General features: G+C 34.7%; 1 protein-coding gene across 4 annotated transcripts in view; it reads right to left on the bottom strand.

Moving 5' to 3' along the window:
* WNK3 (WNK lysine deficient protein kinase 3) overlaps positions 1 to 27187 on the bottom strand; it is a 159596-nt gene that overhangs the window by 101181 nt on the left and 31228 nt on the right. For all 4 annotated transcript variants that reach the window (XM_077889328.1, XM_077889327.1, XM_077889329.1 and 1 more), the window contains exons 3-8: positions 14118 to 14290; positions 12851 to 13071; positions 11974 to 12131; positions 9150 to 9238; positions 5257 to 5476; positions 730 to 1024 (exon numbers count right to left, since the gene is read on the bottom strand). In XM_077889328.1, coding sequence (XP_077745454.1) covers positions 730 to 1024; positions 5257 to 5476; positions 9150 to 9238; positions 11974 to 12131; positions 12851 to 13071; positions 14118 to 14290 — 1156 coding nt within the window. The remainder of the gene's footprint in view (positions 1 to 729; positions 1025 to 5256; positions 5477 to 9149; positions 9239 to 11973; positions 12132 to 12850; positions 13072 to 14117; positions 14291 to 27187) is intronic.

The following is a 27187-nucleotide window of genomic DNA, read 5'->3' as shown; positions in this document are numbered from 1 at the left end:
GCACAAGGTCCTAATGACATAGAAAATAAGTGTTTTATATCTCTTTTCCCTCTGAAAACCTAAGACAACTTGAAATAAAACATGCACATTACACAGTTAACCAAAAACCATTATATAAACTCTCCATGTGGACACTGTGGTAGAACTAAAATTTTCTTGGTAAAGTAAACCTATAAACAAAGAATCACATAAAAATCAACTCCATTTGCTGGCCATTTCATGTATAACCCCAACTAATCTATACTTGCCATTAGGACTTCAGAAAAATCTAAGTGTCATATTCTCATTTTCCTAGAACCTGGCTAGAAAATAATACTGTCTTTATAGAACAATTGGTTATTACTATGAAAATACTGTGTCCTTCTGACTAGAGAATGTATTATAGCAGAAAAATTAGAGGAAAAAAAAGAAAAAGAAAAATTAGAGGAACCATGATTTTATACTTGAGTCTAAAATACAAAGGATCAGGATCCCTGGGTGGCGCAGTGGTTTAGCGCCTGCCTTTGGCCCAGGGCGCTATCCTGGAGACCCGGGATCGAATCCCATCTCGGGCTCCCCGTGCATGGAGCCTGCTTCTCCCTCTGCCTGTGTCTCTGCCTCTCTCTCTCTCTCTCTGTGTGACTATCATAAATAAATAAATAAATAATTTTTAAATAAAATACAAAGGATCTTAAAGTCTAGAAAATTCCTTCTTGAGGAATTGTGTGCTTTTATAAATTGTGCTGTTACCTGTAACAGAGGGATGGGGCTGCTGTGGTTTTCTTTTTAGAAGCTGTTGTCGAACATGTTGATCAACTTCAGTTTCTTCACATTCTGCTCCAGTGTGCTGAGCAGGAGCAGAGGGTAAAGTTGTGTTCTGGGGCTGAAGAAGTACATTCCCTGCAGACTTGGACTGGGAATCCCTGCGTTCTTCCAAACAGCCACTTGGCTTCTTCTCCCTCGTCTTCTTTATCAGAGTGACCCGGTCTCTAATGGATTTAGCAACAGCTTTGGAATCACTTTCATGGAAGAATCCTGACTTGACCTACAAACAAAACATAATAAGCAAACTACATCTTTAATATTTAAGATTTTAACTTCTTTTTACTAGAAGAGTTATTTTGTGACCCCCCAAAATTCCAAATGCTATTAAATTAACAGTTAATTTGTTTACATGTTTTTTTTCAATTCAATATGATTGACAGTTTCAGATGTACATCATAGTGATTCAATATAATGGATGTATATTTATGTTCTTTTTAAATCAGACATACATAAATCGAGAGCCTTTAATCAGCACAAGAAAAACAACACCATTACCAAGCATTGTTAAAATAATTCTGGCTTTAAACAAAAACAGACAAAAAACTTGATGTTTCAGTACATGCAGTCTTATTACAGTTAATTTATGACTCATTAAGGTTTGTGAAAGATTAAAAAGGTTTCCTCATTCAACATTAAGTGCCTACAATGTGCCCAGTACTGGACTCCAGAGACATATAAGTTACTACATTGGTCCTTTGTCCTGTATGAGCACACAATCTGGTGGTAAGATGGTACAAATTTAACTTAAAATAAGGTAGAAAAGCCCTAAAGGAAAAAGTAGAGAAAGTGTCACAGAGGAAGGTAAACTCTAACTTGAATTAAAACAAAAAAAGAACTTGCTGGCTATTAAGGGAGGTATGAACGAAGTTTAGAGATCCACACTCTAGGCAAAGGGAAATAGGCTCACAGCAAAGTACTACATCTTACCAGGCGTTAGAAGAGTGAGAGAAGAGAAGTTAAGGGCTTGCTGTCTGAGAAGAGCAGGGCTGAGTAGCAGAGAAGATGACTTGAAGAGGTGTCATGGCATATCATTCTCAGTCCTACAATCTGTTTTTTAAAGCATGTCTTGGGGGTCTGCAGACTCAGGGAAATTTCGTGGTAGTTGAAAGATGATTAAAATGTTAGATGGAATCCATATATTTAATTTCACTCCCTCCCGAAGCTCCAAAAACAAAACAAAACAAAACAAAACAAAACAAACCCCATACTAAATGGATTTTTAGGTTGTAAACCACAAGGACAGGGAGAATAAGAGAAAGGCAACAGCAACAACATTTTGGACACTCCGGAATGTGGAAAACAGATTAAGTAATAAGTGACCTAGCAGTCCTGAAAAAGGTGAACTAGGGAAGGCTGAGATTCATTAATCATTTATACTGAAAAATACTCATAAGGCACAGGAACTGGCAATATCAGTTACTTCCAGAACTGGGTTAAGTCAAAAGAGATGACTAAAATAAGGAAGACTAAGTGAAAGGGTTGTGAGAAGCAGTTAAATATTTAGATCCCTGTACCCCACCCTCCATTCCACACTTTTGGGTGATTGCTTCTCCCTACCCAAGAAGCCTGGAGATTTGTTCTCTAGAGAGGGTAAAAGAGAGGGTCTCTGGACTATGGCACACTAGACACAGTTGAGGGTTAAGGCTACCGTGTGGAAAACAAAATTGAATGACCATATGCATGCTGAATGCCATATGCAGAAACCCTTAGCTCTTTACCCCACTTGCTACCAAAATACCAGTAACCAAACCCTTATCCTTCAGGAAGGACATTGAAAGATGATTATCTGGGGAACCTGACCAATCCAAGAAGACATACCTATAAATATTGATGTCAAAGATTCCCTAATTAAAGGCCTACCCAGACACCCTATGTTATAAGTCAAAGTTAACAAGTCTAACACAAGCAATCACATCATCCAATAGGCTGTAAGTTCCTGTGTTTGGCAAAATTAAGGCCCCTCAAAGATGTCCCATCCTAATCCTCAAACTTGTGAATATAATGAAATATCACTCCCATTATTTTGCTATGAACAGTTGACCTTAAAATAGGGATATTATCCTTGTGAGCCTTTTACCAGCAGGTGACTCTAGAAGGATTCAACAAGACATTGCTGACTTTGAAGATGGAGTGGGGGTACATGAAAAGACTGAAAAGCAGCCTCTAGAAGTGGAAAGTAACAACCAGCTAATAGCCATCAAGGAAACAGGGGCCTCAGTCTTACAACCATAAGGAACTGAATTCTGCCAACAACTCAAAAGCATCCCCCCACCCACCTCCACCAACCAAGAGCCTCCAGATAAGAGCCCAGGCCACCAACAACTGGATTTTAGCCTGTAAGATCCTAAGCAGAGAATCCAGTGAAGCCCACTTAGGCCTTTTGACCTCTAGAACTGAGATAATAAATGGATGTTGCTTTAAGCCATTGAATTTGTGGTAATTTGTTACACAGCAACAGAAAACAAATATAGTCTCCTATAATCTATTAATCATAAGCAACTAGCCAAGAATTATCAGAAATATCAGAAAAGCCTCTAACAAGAAAACAGAGCACAAAACCAGCAAAAGTAAAACAGCAATTTGTAGAAAAGAGCCTACACAGGGAGAAAAAATGTCAAAAACACTATCTTTACTAGTGTTACAGAGAGGTGTGATAATATTGCCTCCATGAAACAAAAAACAAGATGTTTACTCTAAGGAAGGAACAGACCAAAATATAAAAAGGAACTCTTAAAATTAAAAAAATGATAGCAGAAATGAAAAACTCAATAGAAGGGGTAGAAGATAAAGTTGATAATATCTGTCAGAAAGGAGAATAAAAAGACAAAAAGATGGAAAATAGAAAAGATAAGAACATTGGAGAATTAATCCAAGAGTCCAACATCCAAATGATAACATTTCCGGAAAGAAAACAATGGGGAAGAAATCAATAAAATACTTAAAGAAATTTCCAAGAAACTAAAGGATATGAGTTGACAGACTGGAAGGGTCTGCTGAGAATCCAACACGGTAGATGAAAATAGACCCAAATCAAGACACATAACTGTGAAATTTTAGAATACTAACAAAGAAATAGAAATTATTACAAGCTTCCAGAAAGCAAAAAATGGATGACATGCAAAAGATTCAGAAAACAGAACAGCTTTGTACTTCTCAGTATCAATACTGAAAGCTAGAAAAGCATGGAACAATGAGTCTAATTTTTTTTAAATGCAAACTAAAATGTCTTAGTCAGCCAATCAATTAAATATCAATATAGAATAAAGTATTGTCATACATGCAAGTCTCAAAGAATTTACTTCTCATACCCATTCTGTTAAGAAGCAGACCAGAGGAAGTATGTCACTAAAACAAGAGAATAAACCAAGAAAGAGAAAGACATGGGATTTAGGAAATATGAAACCCAATGAAGAGAGGAAGAGAAATCTAGAAAGATAGTTAAGAGAAATATCAGGATAATAGTTGTGCACCGGATGTCCAAGGCAATCATTCCAGATTAGGACAGTATGACTACAAAAATAGACATGTTAAAGGCTATCATCTCCAAGATCCCCACTGTCAATGTTCCATCCTTCTTTTTAACCGGAGGACAGAATGCCCAGGTAAGCGTGGCTCAAGACTATCTGTACTTGGCTAATTTGTCTATGTGCTGCCAAAGGTCCTACACACCTTCCCTCCAAGCACTGCAGCAGCCTGGATCAGGTGTGGACACACATGTAACCCCACAGAAGTTATCTGCTGTCATCTGCTATGTAGGGAGAGGGATCATGGGGTGAGTAGAAGTAGAGAAGTCAGAAGGGCCCACTCCCCATCAAACCATATTGTTATCAGACAACTAATTTCTGGTCCACACAACAGCCCATCAGTGACCTGACTGGTGAGCCATGTGTGTTCTTCCTTGAACTCACTCATGACCTTGCCTGCTGACTTCCCCAGAAATGGCTCTTATAAACATTAAAGAAAGCTGAAGCCAGACTATGACCAAAAGACTGTTCAGCTTATGCACTCCTGGGTATCTTCACCTAATAGTAACTTCAGGAACCAATGAGATGTGGGCTTGCCACTCAGGTTTTTAAAACAAAAGAAAATATTATTTAAATTATAAGAAAAAGCAAAGGAATGAGTAACACAAAAGTCAGGGTAGGTATTAACTGTTGTGATTAGGGAAAGGAATATAACTGGGAGGGGCATAGAGGTGGCTTCTAAGGTATGGGTTGTGTTCTGTTTCTTAACAACAGTAGTGTTTTATTATTCATTATGCTGTACATACAGATTTAATATACTCTGCTGTAGAGATGCATTTCACAATAAAATAATTTAAATAAAGAAAAGGAAAAATGAGAGGGAATAAAGCAATAAGGAGAAAGGAATCAATCAACTCTGATATTATAAAGGGCAGCAGTGGGCAGGGGCATGGGGAGGCGGTGGAGAGCAGCGGTAGGATTCACTTACCATTTCATACGCTACTTCCTCAGAGGTATCTGTTTCTAAATTGAAACTGAATTCAATAGCTTCATTGTCTTTGTGCTTGCCTTTCAATTTTTTAGGATCTTCAACCCAGAGTCTTAAAGCCAGGGATGAATTTGAGGAGTCATCTTCCTCTGCTAACTCCACCCTCAGTCCTGTATCCTCAGCAAAAAATGCGTGGTTTAGTAGGTCCCTGATAGACAACCTAATAAACAAAATACGTATCTCATTATCAGTTTTTCCAATCATAAATAAGATATAGAATCCTTAATTAGTAAACATCAATTATATAAAAGTAACAATTTTATTTTAACTCTTCTATTAATTACCCCATTAATCTGTCTTGTTATAAAAACCAAATCTTAAATCCAACTTATTGTTTACCAAGGATGCAAAGAAATCCCAACTAACACGCACTTAAAGTCACCTTAATTAAAGATTATTACCAGCAGCATAGCTATATACTCAAGTTTAACATACCTATAAGTATGCCTAGAGAACTGTAGAAGTGTTGAAGTATATGTTAGGTGGAGTGACTAGCTTCCCTAAGCCACTGGCCTAAGTTACTAAAATTCAAACAACAGATTGACAGTAAAGGAAACGAAAAGCTCTTCTGGATATATAACCTCTAAAGGAAATCAGAAATTCAAACTCTTTTACAAATAGAAGTTACTGACTCCATCAACAATAATCTAGTCAGTGTACTTCACTCTTTAGAGAATGCTCTGAATGAAACTAATTTAGTTCAGCAAAGTCCCATGGTTTTCTTAAAGTATCTAAGTCTAGTGTTTTAGGCCAAAGTATATATGCAAGGATACACCTCTATCTAAAATTAGGGCTTAACTATCTCCGAAGAGAAAAAAAGGACAGGGGTTCAAAAGATTCTTTTACAAGCTGGGAGCAGTTAATTTCCTTTGCTTGGACCAATTTCTAAACAGATATATAATATCTAACCTATCTATATTATATGCCAGAGAGAGCTCAAACTAATATATTCCACAATGTCTACATTGAAAACCTCTCCTATACTATTTAAAGATAAAATATATTGACAGCATGGTATGCTGTAAGTTGATGATTTTCCACCCTCCTGATCATTTTTTTTTAGTGATCAAGGGACAAATAATTAAGAGACTGCTATAAAATAAAAAGAATAAGCTTCTTCAGACTAATTAGTTTTAAGGTTACAGTGAGAGGTGCCACCAAGGGGCACCTGGGTGGCTCAGTCAGTTAAGTGTCTGCTCAGGTGATGATCTCATGGTTCTGGGATCCAGCCCTGTGTCTGGCTCTCTGCTCAGTGGGGAGCCTGCTTCTCTCAATCCCTCTGTCCCTCCTCCTGTTCATGTATGTACTCTCTAATAGGTAAAATCTTAAAAAAAAGAAGACATAACCAAGTTAAGACCTCTGCCTTTCAATGAAAATGTTACCTGTGTATTTTTACTGTGGGATAATTATAGCAATAGCAGCAAAAGATATGATTAAATACTTATTACTCTGTTAGTTGTTTTGTATGTATTATCCTTTTAATCATCAAAATAAATACCTGCTTTGAAGAACAGCTAAGTAACTTGCTCAAGATCACACTGGCTAAGTGTGAGTCCACATTTAAATTTTAATCTGATGCAGAAGTCCGTGCTCTTTCTAATACACTAATATGCCATGAATCCTTTTGAATATTCCAATGTTCTTTGGTAAGAGATCTCAATTAAAATGCTGCAAAAGCTATAATCAGAATCCAAACTAAAACGGCTACTTCAATATAGTACAACTGGCCCTCGAACACTGTGGTGGTTGCAGGGAATGGTTGGGGTGCCGACATTAGTTGAAAAATCTGTGTCTAACTCTTAGTTCCCCAAAAGCTTAACGACTAATAGCCTACTGTTGGCCAGAAGCCTTATCAATAACATAAACAATTGATTAACATATATTTTCTATGTGTTATATACTATGTTATGCATTTTATACTGTATTTTTACAATAAAGTAAGCTAGAGTAAAGAAAATATTAAGAAAAACCATAAGGAAGAGAAAATACATTTACAGTACTGTACGACTTGTTATCCAAGGGTCAACTGCACCTTTAGTTATGTATTTTAATTGTGATAAAAATTACCACTTAAAAAAAAGGCATGCATAAACTCTTACAACTCAAAATAGCCACAACAACAAAATAAACAATCTAATTTTTTTAAAAGGGCAAAGGACTTGAACAGACATTTCTCCAAAGATATCCAAATGGCCAACAACCACATGTAAAGATATTCAACATCATTAGTCATTAGGAAAATGTAAATCAAAACCACAATGAGATACCACTTCATAACCATCAGGATGGCTATTATCAAAAAAATGGGAAAAAAACAAATGTTGGTGAAGATGTTGACAAATTTGAACCTTCATACCTTCCTTTCTGGAAGGAATACAAAATGGTGTAGCCACTGCAGAAAAAAACTGGCGGTTCTTCAAAGAATTAAATATAGTATTACCATATGTTCCAGTAATTCCATTCCTAGGTATACACTGAAAAGACCTGAAATCAGGGATTCAAGCAAATACTTATTCACCAATGTTCATGCAGCATTATTCACCATATAGCCAAAAGATAAAAATAACCCCGGTGTCTATCAACAGATGAATGGATGAATATACAAAATGTGCTATATGTGTGTATGTATTTCTGCCTTTAAAAGGAAGGAAATTCTGATACATGCTTTAACATGGAAGCCAAACTTGAAAAACATTATGCTAAGTGAAATAAACCAGACACAAAGGATAAGTATTGTATTGATTTCACTTACATGAGATACTTAGAAGAAGCAAATTCATGGAGACAGAAAGTAGAATAAAGATTACCAGGGGTTGAGAGGAAGAGAAAATGGAGAGATATTATTTAGAGAGTACAGAGTTTCTGTTTGGTGATGAAAAGGTTCTGGAAATAGAGGTGATGGTTGTATAACAATGTGAATGTGCTTAATGTCACTGAATTACACACTTAAAAACGATTAAAATGGTCACTCTTAGGGTGTGTATAGTTTACCAAATTAAAATACATAACTACCTAGATACAGCCTGTTGGTATAATAGCATTCTGTAATAAAGCTATAATTAAACAGACTTTAAAAAAATGAGCAGGCTTTACCTTAGTGGCTTTAAATATCCTCAGATACACAACACTAAACTTAGAAAACTAATAAAAATGGGGGGCAGTCAATAAAATGTGGGTGAAAATAATTTCTGTAAAGGACCTATCACCTATATTAATCATAATCAATATGGAGATAAAAAAATCAAGACTAACTTACTGATTTAACTCAGCAACTATCCAAACCTCAAATTAATGGGAAATATAAGCTAAAACTAAAGGGATGTGTCCATGAGGAAAACACAAATTGGGTTACAAATAAACCTAAAATTATACTTCTTGAACAAAAATAGCCCTATCTATTTTACCATTATCATGACACAAGGACATTGGTCAAATACGAAACATGTGATGAGTTGATGGTCAATTCTTTTTAAGCTATCTTTTTTTAAGTACTTACGTAAAGGTGACACTGCAGAAGCTCTCTACTATCAACTGTTAGAAGCAAGTTAACTGGGGGGTCCCCAGTGACTGTTAAACTGAAGGCTGAAGGCGATGAAAACTTGCCATAACACATACAAACAAAACTCAAATTTCAATTCTAGAAAAATTTAGCACATGATATCAAAGCCCAAAATGGCAAACAACATGCACTGATACACTTCACTCTAGATGGTATGGTTTCTTTTCCATTCAAAAGTAATACCTGGTATTATTCAAAGTCAGATAATGACTCAGTCCAAGGTAAGAGATCAATGTATCCATCTGTCACATCATTTCACTACATTTGTACCCACCTTTCTGATTTGTTTTGACGAATACATCCTTCAATGATTTCTTTCACTTCAGGATCAGTGACTTTATTGAAACTGGCTGGTTTTATGCCCTGGGGGAAAAATGGTTTCTAGTCACAAATTAAGCAATTAAAATCTCAAGTCAACAGGACACTTATTAACATAATAATTTTTATCACTAACCTATATTAAACTTTACATATATATGTATATATATATAGTGTAAGTTTCACAATTTTTTTTAGTTTCACAATTTTTTGATGAAGATATTGTCACAGTTCTAATGATCTACAAATAACAGTGAAAAAATTGTGAACAATCTAAATTTCCAACAACAGAGATACAAATTGTGTGATACATATATATGCTAATGTTCTGCAAAATCTAAAAATGTTCTCAAAGCATTTAATAACACGGAGAATTCTCATATTGCAGCATTAAATAGGGAAAAAATATTTGATCCCAAAATATACATATAAGTATAACCCCAATTAATAAACTATAATAAACAAGTCTTCCAGAATGGCTAGAAGCAACAATCAATATATATGTATGTATGAAAAAAATATATATATAACTTTTGAAAAACCTGTATTATCTTTACCATTAAGCAATACTAAAATATTGAGAGAAACTCAAGCTAATTATCAGGTTCTAGGAGTTCAATGATAAATTAGTAAGGTCCACACAATTAAAAGTGTTTCTGTAACTGTGTTACTGCCTGAATCTGCTTATTTTACATTCTATTACCCTTTAAATTATGAGGTTTTTTAAAAAGATTTTATTTATTTATTCCTGAAAGACACAGAGAGAGGCAGAGACATAGGCAAAGGGAGAAGTAGGCTCCTTGCGGGGACTCGATCCCAAGTCCCTGGAATCATGCCCTAGCTGAAGGCAGACGCTCAACCACTGAGCCACCCAGGTGTCCCAAATTATGAGTTTTAGACTTTAAAAAAAATCATTAGGGGTGCTGGGGTGGCACAGTTGGTTGAGCGTCCCACTCTTGGTTTTGGCTCAGGCCATGATCCAGGGTCCTGGGATCTAGCCCCATGTCTGGTTCCATACTCAGCATGGAGTCTGCTTAGGATTCTTTCCTCCTCTCCCTCTACCCTTCCCACTTGTGCTCTCTTCTCTCTCTCTCTAAAATAAACAAATCTTTAAAAAAATAATTGTTACAGTCATTTAACAGAAAACTCCAAATTAATCTAGGAGAAAGATATAGAATAATTGTCATGAAATAAGGCAATCTAAAAACTATTTCTGGGTCTGTCACACTACTTCATAGGATGCAGAATCAGAAAACCTAGTATCACATACTAAATAAATTTGGTGAGATTAGAAGTTAATTTAGATCTCAAATTCAAGAAGCTTTAATATAGATGGAAATGTGAATTGTGATATGGCATTTTTTTACTTTAATATAAAATAATAAAGTCACCATTCAAAAAATGGAGTTACATTATTCTTATAGAAAAAGTCCTATCGTATAGGATATTGATATCGTATATTGTGAAGTAGGTAATAGAGGGTGAGGTGGGTGAAAACTTGGTGGAAATACCATGTAAGTTCCACTGTGTATCCCATTCCCAATTCTGCCTTTACTGAGATCACATTGGTAACATAAAATCAGTCACTGAGGGAATATTTAATACCAAGGAAATGAGCAAGTGTTAGAAATTAAGTGCTTTTTCTTTTTCAGAGTCAGTTGTTAAACATTTACCTGCTCAACACTACTTTATGTCTCTTCTATTCTTTGAGTCCCTCCTCCCCTTTTGCTTTTTTTTCATGAAATTGATTTGTTGGACAAACTAGGTCATTTGTCCTACAGAATGGCCCACATTCTGGATATTGGCCTTATTTCTTGTCTCATTACACAAGTATCTCCAGAGTCAGACAGGTCTAGAGTCAAAATCCAACATTACTAGTAGCTGTGTGAACTTGGGCAAGTCACAATCTCTGATTCTCAGTCTCATCATTCATAAACTGAAGATAGTGCCATCTTGTAGGGATTTAAATATGAAAGTATGCAGTATACAGCATTTATTTTAAAAGGGTACCTATTAGTTCAAACATTCTGACAATCACTTTCTTGGCCTATTCTAGAGCCACCCAACTGGATATGAAATAGACCTAATTTTGAACAATCTTAAGACTTTGCTTCTACCTTCCTTACATCCCTTAATATACTCCTATCCTTTAATTTTTATAGCTATTTGTGAATTTATCCATACTAAAACTGCAAGCTCTTTATGAGTAGCTTGCAAAAAAAATACCCCTAACAGGGAACCAAAAACTGTATCTGTTGAATAATATTTTGTTCTTTTTAAATTTTTTTAAATTTGTTTTTATTGAAGTTTGATTTGCCAACATATAGTATAACACCCAGTGCTCATCCCATCAAGTGCCTGTCCTCAGTGCCTGTCACCCAGTTACCCCAACACCCGACCAACCACCCCATCCACAACCCTTTGTGTTGAATAATATTTTGAATGCCCTTTTAAAATCAGGCTTTGCATCAGAAACTTTCAAAACCATTTAGTCAATCTTCATTATTCAGCTTTGAAAAAAAATTCCACCTAATAAATCTAAAAATTATCAACAAATGCATACAGATGATATGTCTGTACATTTACCCAAAGATACTAATAGCGTTTAATGCGACCCCAATAAAGCATAGGTATATAGCATAAATCTAAAGTTTGTTTCATTACAATTATGTTAAATTTAGCATGTTATATAGCCCTAAACCAGAATTAGTTTTCAGTTGGTAAAGTCGTCACATGAAATGTGACAATCTAGGAAGTAAAAAGAATAAAGTTATACCTACACTAGTTACTTTACGGTATATTTGAGCTGCATTCTGACACTCGGAATAAGGGTACTCTGAAGTAGCCATTTCCAGCATACACATTCCAAAAGCATAGACATCTACAGATTCATCGTAGTGTTCTTCATACATCTCTGGGGCCATAAACTCAGGAGTCCCTACAAAATAACACCACATCCACATCTTTATTAAAAAGAAAAATGAAAAAAAAGAAAACTGTATCCATCAATATCATAGGAAGGATTGAGGGTTTGCCATAAGGATTATCTGAGTTAATTTCTGCTCCCTAAACCAAATTTATAAAAATTGGCAGAATATTTTCTATATCTATATAAGTATGTAAGGAATTTCCCTAACTTTCTATACTGATAAATTATAATTTGTAAATGCTCAAGATCAGGTAATGATTTCTAAAATCTGTCTTTATTTCTATCCTTTCTTTATAATTTTTTTCTAAACTAAATTAGTAAATCTTCTTTCTTAAATCTTCAGAACCTTTTAATAACCTTTAGTATACCCCACAAAAGAAATACACTAGGATGTCTGAAATAAGGAAATATGTAATAGATATTTCAAAGCAAATTCACATTCTAGGCCAGGAGTCAGCAAACTTCTCTGTAAAGAACCAGAGAGTAAATATTTCAGAGACAATGGTCTCTGTCACAACTATTCAACTCTGCCAATGTAATGCAAAAGCAGCCACAGACAATACATAAATGAGTGGGTAAAGCTGTGTTCCCATAAAACTTTATTTATGAAAATAGGCAATGGGGCCAGATTTGGCTCATGAGCCATAGTTTGCTGATCCCTATTCTAGACATATACAGTTAACAAAATCTCTCTTTATCCAACCAATAAACTATAAAATTTTAATCACCAATGACACTCTTAGCAAAAGATGTTCTCATTAAGGTGGCTAGTCCAAGATCACCAATCTTCACAGATCCAGTGGGTCCTGTGATGAAAATATTGTCACACTTCAGATCCCGGTGAATAATGGGAGGAGTCCTAGTGTGCAAGAACTGCAGCCCCTTTAAAATTTGCCTGCACCAGCTCCTTAAGACCTTTGGTTTCATGACTTTAAATCGTTTTAAGTACCTATGCAAAGAAACAAAAGACCACATGTAAACAAACACAGCTAGCTTATTATATGAGCACTATTAGGGTAAATCATGTAAGCTATTCTCAGTGCTATGACTGCCATCACTGAGTTGTTTTCTATTGTCTGTTACAGAAAAATCATTTTTTAAGATTTTATTTATGTATTCATGAGAGACACACACACAGAGAGAGAAGCAGTGACATAGGCAGAGGGAGAAGCAGGCTCCCTGCAGAGAGCCTGATGCAGGACTCGATCCCAAACCCCAGGATCATGACCTGAACCAAAGGCAGACACTCAACCACTGGGCCACCCAGATACCCCTAGAAAAACAATTTTAAATATAAGGCTTCATTCTTAGAGAAGACATCCTGCCAAGTTTAGCAATTTTTTTAGCATTTTTAATTCAAAACAAGAATCATTCTAATCAGAGTAACCTTTTGTGGAAGGGTAGCACAATTTTATAAAGAAAATCCTTCTCTACTTTCTAATAACTGCTTATATAAGGTCACCAGGGGGTTTAACTAGGTGAAATTTTAGTGCAAAGATGCTAGGAAACAGAAAAAGTATAACCCACATTTAATAGTTATAAATAAGTGATTATACCATTGAATGAAAAACTATAGTCAGAAACAAAATAAACTATAATTATACAGTACTGCTCACTAGATAGGTGAACCTGACCACAACCCCGATCTTTCATTATTTTTACAAAATGACATTACTTCTTTTTAAAATAGTTTATTTATTTATTCATGGGAGACGCAGAGAAAGGGAGAGGCAGAGACATAGGCAGAGAGAGAAGCAGGCTCCATCCAGGGAACCTGATGTGGGACTTGATCCCGGGACTCCAGGATCACGCCCTGGGCTGAAGGCAGGCACTCAACCTGAGCCACCCAAGCATCCCAACATCCTAAATTTTTTAACCTGTCCTGAGACATAGTCACTAGATTCAGATGCTACAAATTCTCTAATAAACAACTGTTAGGACTCTGGAAAATTATTTCCAAATAAAACTTCATTGGCACTATCAGGGTCAACTTACGTCTTTAAAGTTCCTGATGTCATAAGTTCAGTCACCAATACAATACATTTCTTTCCTTTTAATATAGACTCCCAGGAATCATAAAATCGAACTATATTGGGATGTTGGAGACCCTTTAACATTTCTGCTTCTTCCTTGAACCTTTGCTGCTCAGCTTTGGTTAATTTCCGGTCCTGAAATGGAATAAGAAGCTCCAAATTAGAATCTAGAAATTTGCATGCACATTTCTAACATCATTCAAATGTGTGCTTTATTTTGTTGTTTTCATTTATGTATATATTTATCTTCAACTGTAAATTTTTCTCAGGACCTATATAATCACTGACATATTTTATTAGGTAGATACTTTGACTCCTGCCATTCAACAATGCAGTAGCTGTTATAGTTCAAAACTATGTTATAAACCCACCTGCAAAATAAATCAATAACTTAAAAATCAATCTTATATAATAACTAAACTTTCTGTGGTAATCATTCCACAATATACACATATATCAAATCATTATGTTGTACACATTGTTATATGTCAATTATATCTCAATAAAACTGGAAAAATAACTAAATAAAATTTCCTATGCTGGAAAAGAAAAACAATATATCAAAATGAAAAAAAACAATAATCAAAACAAATAGGAAGTTTCCCCAAATCCTTAAATTTCCACATCTATAGGGTCTATAATGTCAGGGCAAGAATAATCAAAATGTTAGACATGTAGACATTTATGGTGGTTAAATATGTGAAATACCAACATATTTCCAGATGTAAATACAAGATTACCATCCAGTAAAATACCTTCAAACAGGAAATGAACCTCTAATCTGCTACATTAAATGCTAGAAGTCAAAGGAACAATGTTTACAGAATTCTGAGGGAGGACTGTAATCCTAAAACTCTGAACCCAGACAAGCTACCAATCAAATTTAAAAGGGAAAAATAAACACATTTTCATGAAAACAAGGACCCAAAGTATACCATACCATACAGCTTTTCTGAAAATACTCAAAGAATTTCAATAAAAATATGGCCACATAAAATTATTAGCAAAGGAGAGTGTGCCATACAATAAATAGTATGAAATTTCCAATAATGCTTACTTAGAGTCAAGGCTAAGTAATCCTGGTTAATGTGGTTAGAAATATTGAATGAATTTTATTTTTAAAAAAGATTTTATTTATTTATTCATGAGAGATATGGAGAAGAGAGAGGCAGAGACACAGGCAGAGGAAGAAGTAGGCTCCCCGAAAGGAGCCGGATGTGGTACTCAATCCTGGACCCCAAGATCACGCCCTGAGCAGGAGGCAGACACTCAACCACTGAGTCACCCAGGGGTCCCAAATAAAATAAAGAAAGAAGAAAAGAGAAAGAAAGGAAAGAAAAGAAAGAAAAGAAAAGAAAAGAAAAGAAAAGAAAAGAAAAGAAAAGAAAAAGAAAGAAAAGAAAAGAAAGAAAAGAAAAGAAAAGAAAAGAAAAAGAAGAGGAGAGGAGAGGAAAGAAAAGGAGAGGAGAGGAGAGAAAAGAGAAGAGAAAAGAAGAGAAAAGAAAAGAAAGAAAAGACCATCCATTCTATGTTGAATTGTCATCGCATCTTTTTAAAAAATCACTTGACTGTATCTGTTTGGGTCTATTTCTAAACTCTGTTCTGTCCCATTTATCTTTGTGCCTATCTTTGCCAATACCAAACATGTCTTAATTACTGTACCCTTGGACTAAGTCTGAAAATCAGTTAACATGAATTCCTTAAAGTTCTTTGTCAAAATTGTTTTAGTATTTCAGTTCCTTGCCTTTCTATGTTAATTTTAAAATCAGTTTGTCAACAACAACAAAAATTCCCACTGGGGTTTTGATGTAATTATCTTGAATTTCTAGGTCATATGGAGAAAACTGACATCTCAATATTCAATCTTCCAATAAACCAATCCATTTATTTGGATTTCCTTTGATTCCTTCTATCAATGTTTTTCTTGGCTTTCAGCATACAGATTCTGCACATACTTTCTTACATATATACTTAAGTAGTTTTTTTAGTACTACTGTAAATGATACTTTTAAATAGCAATTTTGGGATCCCTGGGTGGCTCAGCGGTTAAGCACTTTGGCTCAGGTCGTGATCCTGGAGTTCCAGGATCAAGTCCCATATCGGGCTCACTGCATGGAGCCTGCTTCTTCCTCTGCCTCTCATGAATAAATAAAATCTTTTTTAAAAAATAGCAATTTCATGGTAACATTTTTATACACTAATAATAAAATAGTAGAAAGAGAAATTAAGAAAATTCCATTTACAATTGCACCAAAAAGAATAAAATACCCAGGAATAAACTTAATCAAGGAAGTGAAAGACCTATACACTGAAAACTATAAAACATTGATAAAAGAAATTAAAGATGACACAAATGGAAAAATACTCCATGCTCACAGATGAGAAGAATTACTAATGTTAAAATGCCCATACCACCTAAAGCAACCTACAGATTCAATGCAATCTCTATCAAAATACCACCATTTTTCACAGAACTAGAGCAAAAATTCCTAAAATTTCTATGGAGCCATAAAATACGCTAAGTAGCCAAAGAAATCTTGAGAAAGAAAAATAAAGCTGGAGTATCACAATTTGATTTCAAGATATACTACAAAACTGTTGTAATCAAAACAGTATGGTCTGGCACAAAAACACCACATAAATCAAAAGAACAGAACAGAGAGCCCAGAAATAAATCCACGCTTATATGGTCAATTGATCCATGACAAAGGAGACAAGAATATACTATGGGAAAAAGACAGTCTCTTCAATAAATTGTATGGGGGAAACTGGACAGCTACATGCAAAATAATGAAAATGAACCACTTTCTTACACCATACATAAAAATAATCTCAAAATGGAATAAGGACCTAAATGAGACCTGAAACCATAAAAATCCTAGTAAAGAACACATGCAGTAATTCCTGTGACATCAGCCATAGCAACACTTTTCTAGATAGGTCTCCTAAAGCTAGGGAAACAAAAACAAAATAAACTACTGAAACTATATCAAAATAAAAAGCTTCTGCATAGCAAAGGAAATCATCAATAAAAAAGTCAACCTACTAAATGGGAAAAGATATTTGTCAATGATATATCTAACAAGTGGTTAATATCTGAAATATATAAAGAATTCACGTAATTCAACACCAAAAAAAAATCAGATTAAAAAATGGCTAGGGTCACCTGGGTGGCTCAGTCAGTTAAATGTCCAACTTTTTAATTCATCCCTGGTCATGATCTCAGGGTGGTAAGATCAAGTCCCACATTGGCATCCATGCTCAGTGCGGTGTCTGCTTGGGATTCTCCCTCTCCCTCTGCCCCTCCTCCCTCACTCCCCACTTGCATGCTCTCTCTCAAATAAATAAATCCTTTTAAAAAATGGCTAGAGAATCTGAACATTTTTCCAAAGATGACATACAGATGGCCAACAAATAAAAATATGCTCACTATCACTCTTTATCAGGGAAATACAAATCAAAATCACACTGAGATATCACCATAATCTCTCAAAATGACTATAAACAAAAAGAAAAGAAATAAATGATGGTGAGAATGTGGAGAAAAAGGAACCCTCAAGCACTATTAGAAGGAATGTAAATTGGTGCAGCCATTCTGGAAAACTGTATGGAGGCTCCTCAAAAAAATAAAAATAATGACCAAATAATTCCAATATTGGGTATTTACTCCCCAAAATTAAAACAGTAATTCAAAACTATACATGTACCCCTGTGTTTACTGCAATATTATTTATAATACCCAAGATATGGAAGCAACCTAAGTCTATCAATAGAGGAATGGATAAGGAAGACATGGTGTATATTACACAATGGAATATTATGCAGCCACATAAAAAGGTGAGATTGTGCCATTTGAGACAACATGGATGGACCTAGAGGGTATGATCCTAAGTGGAATAAGTCAGACTCAGAAAGACAAATACCACATGATTTCACTCATATGTGGAATTTAGAAAACAAAACAAATGAGTAAACAAACAAAAGCAAAATTAAACCTACAAATCCAGAGAACAAACTGATGGTTGCCAGAGAGGAGGAGGTAAGGGAATGGGCAAAATGGGTAAAGGGCAGGGGAAGATACAGGCTGTAATGTTGTTTTTCTTAATGGATGTTATCAGGTTATGAAAGTTCCCTTCAATTGCAAATTTACTGAGTTTTGATCAGAAATGGATACTAAATTTCTTCAAATGTTTTTTTCTGCATCTATTGAAATGATTGTTTTTTTCTTCTATAGTCTCTTAATACATTGAATTACATTCACTTTCAAATTTTAAATAATCCTTGCCATCCTGGGAAAATGCCATAGTCAGTCATCACATGTTATCCTTTCTGTATATTGCTGGATTTAATGTACTAATGTTATGTTCACGAGGGATATTGGTCTGCAGTTTTCTTGTAATGTTTCTGTTTTTCGTATCATGTGGGAAGGGTAAGGCTTGAGTCTTGCTCTGCTGCCTTGAGGCAATCATTGCTCTGAGAAAGTATAAAAATTATGGCTTGGACCTTCACCTTGTCATCCTATACCTTCTATCTTCCTTCTATCTTCTTCTTCTTTCTCTAGAGAAAAGATATTAGAGACTGAGATTTTCCAAGTATTACATTCTATCATCAACAGGAAAAGATAGTTATCTCTTTTACAAAGTACTGTTTATTTTCTTACTGATTTTGCTAAGACATCCACAATATTGAAAAAAAATGGTGATAACAGCTATCACTGCCTTTTATTGTATTTTAATTAAAAGTATTATTATCTCACATCTTACAATGCTTATTGTTTTTGTTTTTGCAAAGTTTAACATGTTGAAGTAATTTCCTTACATTCCTACTTAACTTTTATTTTTAAATTAGGAGGGGCTGCTGAATTTTATCAAATGTTTTCTCAGCACCCACTGATGTGATCATACGGTTTCTTGATAGGTTCCTGATACAGAACTATTAAAATCTTCAAGGCCTACCAGGTGCAGCACATTATTCTTTTGATCCACTGGTGAGTCTTATTTGCTAATATTTTGCTAAGGATTTTAACATCTATATTCATATGTAAGATTAAGCTATACTTTTCTTTTTTGTACAATATAAGGATTTGTATTCAGATTATACTGGCCTCATGAAATTAACTGGGGTTAAATAGTTTTAATATTGGATTCACTTGTCACTTAAAGGTTACCTAGAAATTGAGCTCTGAATTTACTCGCTTTCTGTTTTTGAATTACAAGAAAATTAAAACATAAAGAGTAAGGTATAACAATCAGCTTTGTTGAATTTTAACATTTTGACAAATTTACTTCCATTTAAACAAGACACTTAAGACATAGTTGAAGTCCCCTAGGTATCCCTCCTTGATTCTATCCCCTTCCTTCCCATCCCAGAAGTAACCATCTGAATTAGGTTTTTAATCCATGCATGTTTTAAAAATATTTTTATTATAGGCTTGTATCCATAAGCAATATAATTTTATAAGTGTTAAAGCTTCATACAGGTGGTTATCATGTGTTCTGTTCCTTTTGCAAATTATTTTGTTCAATATAACATTTTTGTATTTACCTACTTTGATATGTATAACAGTTCCAGTTTATTTATTTTAACTACTGCATTGTATCTCATTATATAGTTCTTCCACAATTTATCCATTACCCACTGATGGACATTTGGGTTGATTCAAGTTTTCTCTATTACAAACAATGCTGCACTGCATATTCTTGGGTGCTTCCTTGTCCCAGTATTAACAACAACAACAAAAAGAATTTAAATCACCTTTCTATAATAACCAGCCTATTCAACTTTTCTACTCTTTCTTGAGTACATTTTGAATTATACTTTAAGAACAAGCCATTACTTAAGATTTAAAATGTGTTGTCAATGTTATAGGTAGAATCTAGATGGTGGATATAATGGATGTCCCAGGCAGGTCTTTCAACTTTGCTCTGTACTTGAAATGTCTCATACGAAAATATTGGAAAAATTTTGTTGACAAAGTTGCACATCATGTTCTCTTATACTTCTTTGACTCTTTTCCAAAGCACTGCTATATTTCATTTGTCATTACTTCTCACATGTATTTTTGCCCTCTTTATTAGGTTCATTAATCATTTCTCAGAAAGCCAAAATGAGTAGAATTTATCATATTTTTAAGTTTACAATTTTTTAATTAATTTCAGTTATCTTTAATTCCTTCTTCCTTTAATTTGCTTTATTTTGTTATTTCCCTAATCTCTCAAGGGTACAACATCCCTTCTAGTTATTATTCATTAATAATGAAGACATTTTAGGTAATAAATTTTCTTCTGGGTATAGTTTATGCAATGATCCACAAATTTTGTTGTAATGTCCTCTTTTTCATTGCTTTCTTGGTAGTTTATAATTTCAGTTTTGATTTGACCCTCAATCCACAATTTATCTAGAAGTGTGACTTCTGATTTCCAGTTAAGAATCTTTTGGTTGTTTCATTATTTCTAATTTTACTGAGTAATACAAAATATAAAATCTCTTTTCTTTAACTTAATGTTTTCTTTAGGCCACATAATTAACCAACTTTTTAATAAAAATATATATATATTCTCCTTGAAGGATATAAAGTAATATATAGCCATCAAATGACTATCTAGTTCTTCTATGTTTATTCTCTTTTTGCCTACTAGATCTGTCCTATTTTGAAATAATAGGACCTGAAATCTCCTACTATAGCCACATGTTTATCCATTTTCCTTGAATCCATTACAGGTTTAGTTTAAATTATCAGCCAAAATATTTTTTGTGCCTATGGCTCTTTTATACATCTTCTTAAACTGTGAAGTAAGTAATTTCATAAAATCCTGTTTAATGCTTTATTTCCTTGCTTCTGTGATAGATATTAATATTAACACACCTCTCTCTTTCTTGTTCATACCTTTATTTTAACTTTTCTTTACACTGTCTTAAGTATGATTTTAGTAAACAACATATATGGGCTGTCTTTTTTTTTTGTAAATTTATTTTCTATTGGTGTTCAATTTGCCAACATATAGAATAATACCCAGCGCTCATCCCATCAAATGCCCCCCTCAGTGCCCGTCACCCAGTCACCCCCACCCCCCCACCTACCTCCCCTTCCACCTCCCCTAGTTCGTTTCCCATAGTTAGGAGTCTTTATGTTCTGTCTCCCTTTCTGATATTTCCCACACATTTTTTCTCCCTTCCCTTATATTCCCTTTCACTATTATTTATATTCCCCAAATGAATGAAAACATATAATGTTTGTCCTTCTCTGATTGACCTACTTCACTCAGCATAATACCCTCCAGTTCCATCCACGTTGAAGCAAATGGTGGGTATTTGTTGTTTCTAATGGCTGAGTAATATTCCATTGTATACATAAACCACATCTTCTTTATCCATTCATCTTTTGATGGACACCGAGGCTCCTTCCACAGTTTAGCTATTGTGGACATTGCTGCTATAAACATCGGGGTGCACGTGTCCCGGCGTTTCACTGCATCTGTATCTTTGGGGTAAATCCCCAGCAGTGCAATTATGGGCTGTCTTTTAAACCCATTTGACAGTCTCAGTTTTTTAACAAGTAAATGCAATACAAACATATTTGATTTTGTACAGGATATACTTAATTTTACTTCTTCCATCTTATTTTAGGTTCTTCATATATTTTACTATTTTACTTATTATTTCTATTAACTTAGAAATATATCACATTTTTTTCATGAATAAGTAGTAAGCTTCCTTTTCCTGGCACTCAAAATCAAACACTAAAGCTCATTCAGTAAAGTTGCAGGATACAAAATTACATTCAAAATTCAGTTGTATTTCTATAAACTAAAATTAATAACCCAAAAAGAAAATTAAGAAAACAATTCCATTTACAACAGCATTAAAAAGAATAAATATGTAGGAAGAAATTTAATTAAGGAGGTGTTATTTTATAACACTGAAAACTACAAAACATCATTAAAATTAAAGAAGACGTAAATAAATGGAATTTAATTGCTGGAAGGCTTAATATTGTTAAGTGTCAATGCCAAAGGAGAGCTGCAAATTCAATGTAATTCCTATCAAAATCCCAATAACATTTCCTGCAGAAATGAAAAAAAATCCTAAAATTCATGTGGAATCTCGAAGGACCTAATACCCAAAAAATCTTGAAAAAGAACAAAATTGGAGTTCCTCACTTCAAAATTTACTATAAAGCTAGAGTAATCAAAACAGTGTGATACTGGCATAAGGGCAGACAAAAATATCAGTGGAATAGACTACAGAACCAAGAATAATCCTTCTATATATGGTCAAATAAATGATTTTCAACAAGGATGTCAAGATCATTCAATGGGGAAAGGACGGTCTCTTCAACAAACGGTTGGGGAAACTGGGTATTTGCATGCAAAAAAAAATGAAGGTGGATCCTTACCTTACATCATATACAAAAATGTATTCAAAATGTGTTGAAGACCTAAACATAAGAGCTAAAAATAAAAACTTCTAGAAGAAAGCAGAGGGGACTGCTTCATGACTTTGGGCCCAACAATGCATTTTTGGATATGACACCAAAAGCAGAGTCAACCATAGAAAAATAAACTGGAGTTACTCAAAATTTAAAACTTTTGAACATCAAAGGCACTATTAAGAGAATGAAAAGATAATCCACAGCATGGAAGAAAATATTTGCAATTCATATATCTGATAAGCAGTTAATACTCAGATCATATAAAGAACTCATACAACTCAACAACAAAAAGACAAACAACCCAATTTAAAAATTAGTAAAGGACTTGAATATTTCTCCAAAGAATGAAATATAAATTAACAAGAAGCACATGAAAAGAGGCAAAATATCACCAGTCACTAGGGAAATACAAATCGAAACCAGAATAATCTAGCACTTCACATCCATTAGGATGACTATTTAAAAAAACAAAATAAAACAGAAACTGAAAATAAGATTTGGCAAGGATGTGAAGACCCTTGTGCACTGCTGGTAGGAATGTAAAATGGTAGAGCCACTGAGGAAAACAGTATGTCAATTCCTGAAAAATTAAACATAGAATTACCATATGATCCAACAATTCCATTTCTAGATACATGCCAAAAAGAATTAAAAGCAGGGACTTAAACAGATATTTTTACACCAATGTTCTTTTTTTTTACACCAATGTTCTTAATAGCATTATTCACAACAGCCAGAAGAAGCAACAAAAATAGATAAAACAAATGTAGTGTGTGTATACACACACACACACACAATGGAATATTATTCAGCCTTAAAAAGGAATGAAATTCTAATACATGCTATAACATATATGAAACTTAAAAGCATTATGCTAGGTGAAATAACCCAGACACAAAAGTTAAATATTGTGTGATTCCACTTTCCACTTTTACAAGATACCTAGAATAGGCTTATTCATAGAGACAGAAAGTAGAATAGTGGTTACCAGGGGCTGAGAGAGTAAGGAAGGGGGAATTACTGATTAATGGGTGTACAGTTTCAGTTTGGGATGATAAAAAGTTCTGGAGATGGGAGGTGGTAGTAGTTGTACAACAATGTGAATATACTCAATGCCACTGAATTGAATACATTCAATGCCACTGAATTATTTCCCAATGTGGGGCTCGATCTCAAGACCCTAAGATCATGACCTGAGGCAAAATCCATAGTCAGACACTTAACCAACTGAGCCACCCAAGCGCCCTAAAATGATAAATTTTAATGTGTATATTTTGCCACAACAAAAAAAAGTCATTTTAAGGAAGAGTTAAGGGGCTTCTGGGTGGCTCAGTTGGTTGAGCATCTGATTTCAGCTCAGGTCGTGATCCTGGGGTCCTGGGATCCAGCCCTGCATCAGGGCCCTCACTCAATGAGGAATTCACTTGTCCCTTTTCCTCTCCTTCTGCCCCTCCCCCTGCTCATGAGTGATCTCCCTCTCTCAAATATATAAATAAAATCTTTAAAAAAAGAGTTAAGGAACTCATATATTATTTGTCTTTCTCTATCTGACTTATCTCAGCATAATGCCTTCAAGGTCCATCCATGTCATAAATGGCAGGATTTCCTTCTTTCTCATGGCTAAATAATATTCCAGTGTGTGTGTGTGTGTGTGTGTGTGTGTGTGTGTGTGTGTGTGTGTATCACCTCTTCTTTATCCATTCATCTGCTGATAGACACCTAAGTTGTTTCCATACCTTGGCTATTGTGAAAAATGCTACAGTGAACATCAGTGTGCAGATATCCTTCTGAGATACACTGTGTGATATCATTAAATGTAGCATCTAAAAAATTAATTTGTAAAAACAGAGAGTAGAAGAGTGGTTACCAGGGGGTTGAGGAAAGAATGTGAGAGATGGTGTTTAAAGACATAAATATATATAAAAAAGACATAAATATTAAAAAATAAAATAAAAAATAAAGATATAAATATACAACTAGTAAATAAATAAGTTCTGAAGATTAATTATAAAGTTCAAAGTTGCTAAGCTACTAAATCTTAACTGTTTTCGACACAAAGAAATGATAAACATATGACATGATAAATTGCTAATGCTACTATAACAATCATATTGCAATATATAAATGTATCATACACATTAAACTTACACAATGTTACATGTCAATTGCATCTGAACTTTTTTTTTAAATGCTAAAAGAGCTAAGAAACTTTAAGAACAAGAGCAAAGAATGCTACACTTAGAAGAGACCTGGAAATAAGTACTTATGCTTTTCTATCTAACTTAAGATGACTAATTAAGTCCTAAATCTCCCTATAATTAGCTGGAAGTCATCTACTTGTGATAGGTCAGATCTATTCTGAAGAATAATGAATACATTTTGATGCCTTCTGATTAAATTACTAGAATACAAGTCTTTCATGTGCCAAACTAAACTACTCCATCTTATCCTTTGATCCTAGGAATCAAAGGTAGTCAGCATTAGGAATAAACAACTTTGCAGAATTATAACTGCTATCCCAGATGTATTGCTGGAGGTAAACTCCACTGAAAAGGGATGGCCAAGATCTTCCAAGATCCACTTCTAATTCAGTGAGTGAAAAGTAAACCTGCCAGTGGAATATATATACAATGGAATATAACTCAGCCATAAAAAAGAATGAAATCTTGCCATTTGAGACAACATGGATGCTGCTAGAGAGTATTATGCTAATTTTAGAGAAAGACAAATTACCATATGATTTCACTAGTATGTGGAATTTAAGAAACAAATGAGCAAAGGGAAAAAAAGAAAGAAAAAGGCAAACCAAGAAATAGACTCATCACTAGAGAACAAACTGTTGGTTACCAGAGGTGGGTGGAGGAATGGGTTAAATAATAGGTGATGAGGATTAAGGAGTGCACTTGTGATGAGCACAGGATGTTATATGGAAGTGCTGAATCACTATATTGTACACTTGAAACTAATATTACACTGTATGTTAACTAGCTGGAATTTAAATAAAAACTTAAAAACAAAGCAAAAAAAGAAGCATTTCATTTCCAATATGTAAACTATAGCCTTATCAGCTATGGCTCTTAATGCAAACACCAACAATGAACTACATAACCAGGTCAGTGGCTATGTGGCTGTTTCTGCAAAGGTGAAAAAAAAGAAGTCATCAACAATGTTATAAAAGCTGTATTGTAACTTGTTCAAATAAGGAAAACCACAATGAAGGCTCTGAAATGATGCTTAACTTAAAAAGCAGTCTATCAATGAATATTTTGAATAAATATGAGGCTGTTCAATATCTTATCACTATCATTTATTGAACACTCAAACATGTGCCACATTTTACAATCATTATCTCTGATCCTCAGCATTTTTATTTCTCAAGTTGAGCAGTAGGTACAAAATTTCCATCATGTTATTCTTTATTGTCTTTTGCATATCAAAAATATTACATTTCTTTTTAAAGAAGGCTCCAAAATGTTAAGCTGCTTAGCTTGCCCGAGGTACCCAACTGGCACAGGCAACACTGGAACCCAGCTCTGCCATATTCTGAATCCTGACCACTTTCTAGTTTATCACTTCACCTCTCAAAAGCAGTATTCACAGCAATGACTGCAGACACCTCATTCACAGCCACTTTCCTTGGAGAGACAGCATAGCATCCTAGAACTAAAGCTATATGAAATAAACACGCACTAGGACAATGATAATTTGCAAGTGGTAACACCAAAGTACTAATCATGAAATCAGCATGTAATAGTTATAGCCTGGCCATGTTAGCATTTTACAGCTTTTAGACAGCAACAGTATTGATACCTTTTTAAAAAGTGCTCATCAATGGTAGAGCACATCAAAAAAGCACACCGAAAGGGGAATGAACCAAATACAGAACCAGGTTCACTCGTTTTCCAGTACCATTGAACAAAGAGGATGTCCTCATCCGGTCAGGACCTGAACAAACAGTTCATGTGCTTGCTCTATTGTCTTGCTAAAGAACACACACAGGGAATTCTAGTTCCTTTGTTCTGACTCTTTTCTTACCTAGCCAGTTTCTGATTATAATTTAGCATCCCATGTACCTAGCCTATAGAACAACTAGACCATTTGACCTACCAACTGTACTCCTCATTCTAAATTAATAAATTTGTGTCCTAGATTTAGGCTTTTGAATTAGCACAACTCAGTCTCACCAACATGTCCAACCATCTCTGGACACTGATAGAGATGAAGGCCAGACATTTAGCCAAGGCAACCCAACCATTAAACTGTTCCTCAGAGGCCCCAAGCCAGAGAGTGTTCTTAAATGACACTATTAAGTAGCCCCTGATTGTTAGTAGTTTAATTAAGAACTGTATTTTAGGGATCCCTGGGTGGCGCAGTGGTTTAGCGCCTGCCTTTGGCCCAGGGCGCGATCCTGGAGACCCGGGATCGAATCCCATGTCGGGCTCCCGGTGCATGGAGCCTGCTTCTCCCTCTGCCTGTGTCTCTGCCTCTCTCTCTCTCTCTCTCTCTGTGACTATCATAAATAAATAAAAATTTAAAAAAAAAAAAAAAAAAGAACTGTATTTTAAACAGGGTCCATTTATGAAACTGTGTATTCTAAAATT

The sequence above is a fragment of the Canis aureus genome, chromosome X, assembly GCF_053574225.1.
Source record: "Canis aureus isolate CA01 chromosome X, VMU_Caureus_v.1.0, whole genome shotgun sequence".
NCBI classification, from domain to species: domain Eukaryota; kingdom Metazoa; phylum Chordata; class Mammalia; order Carnivora; family Canidae; genus Canis; species Canis aureus.
Note: the sequence above shows the minus strand (reverse complement) of the source record. Positions and strands in the feature narration are given on the sequence as shown.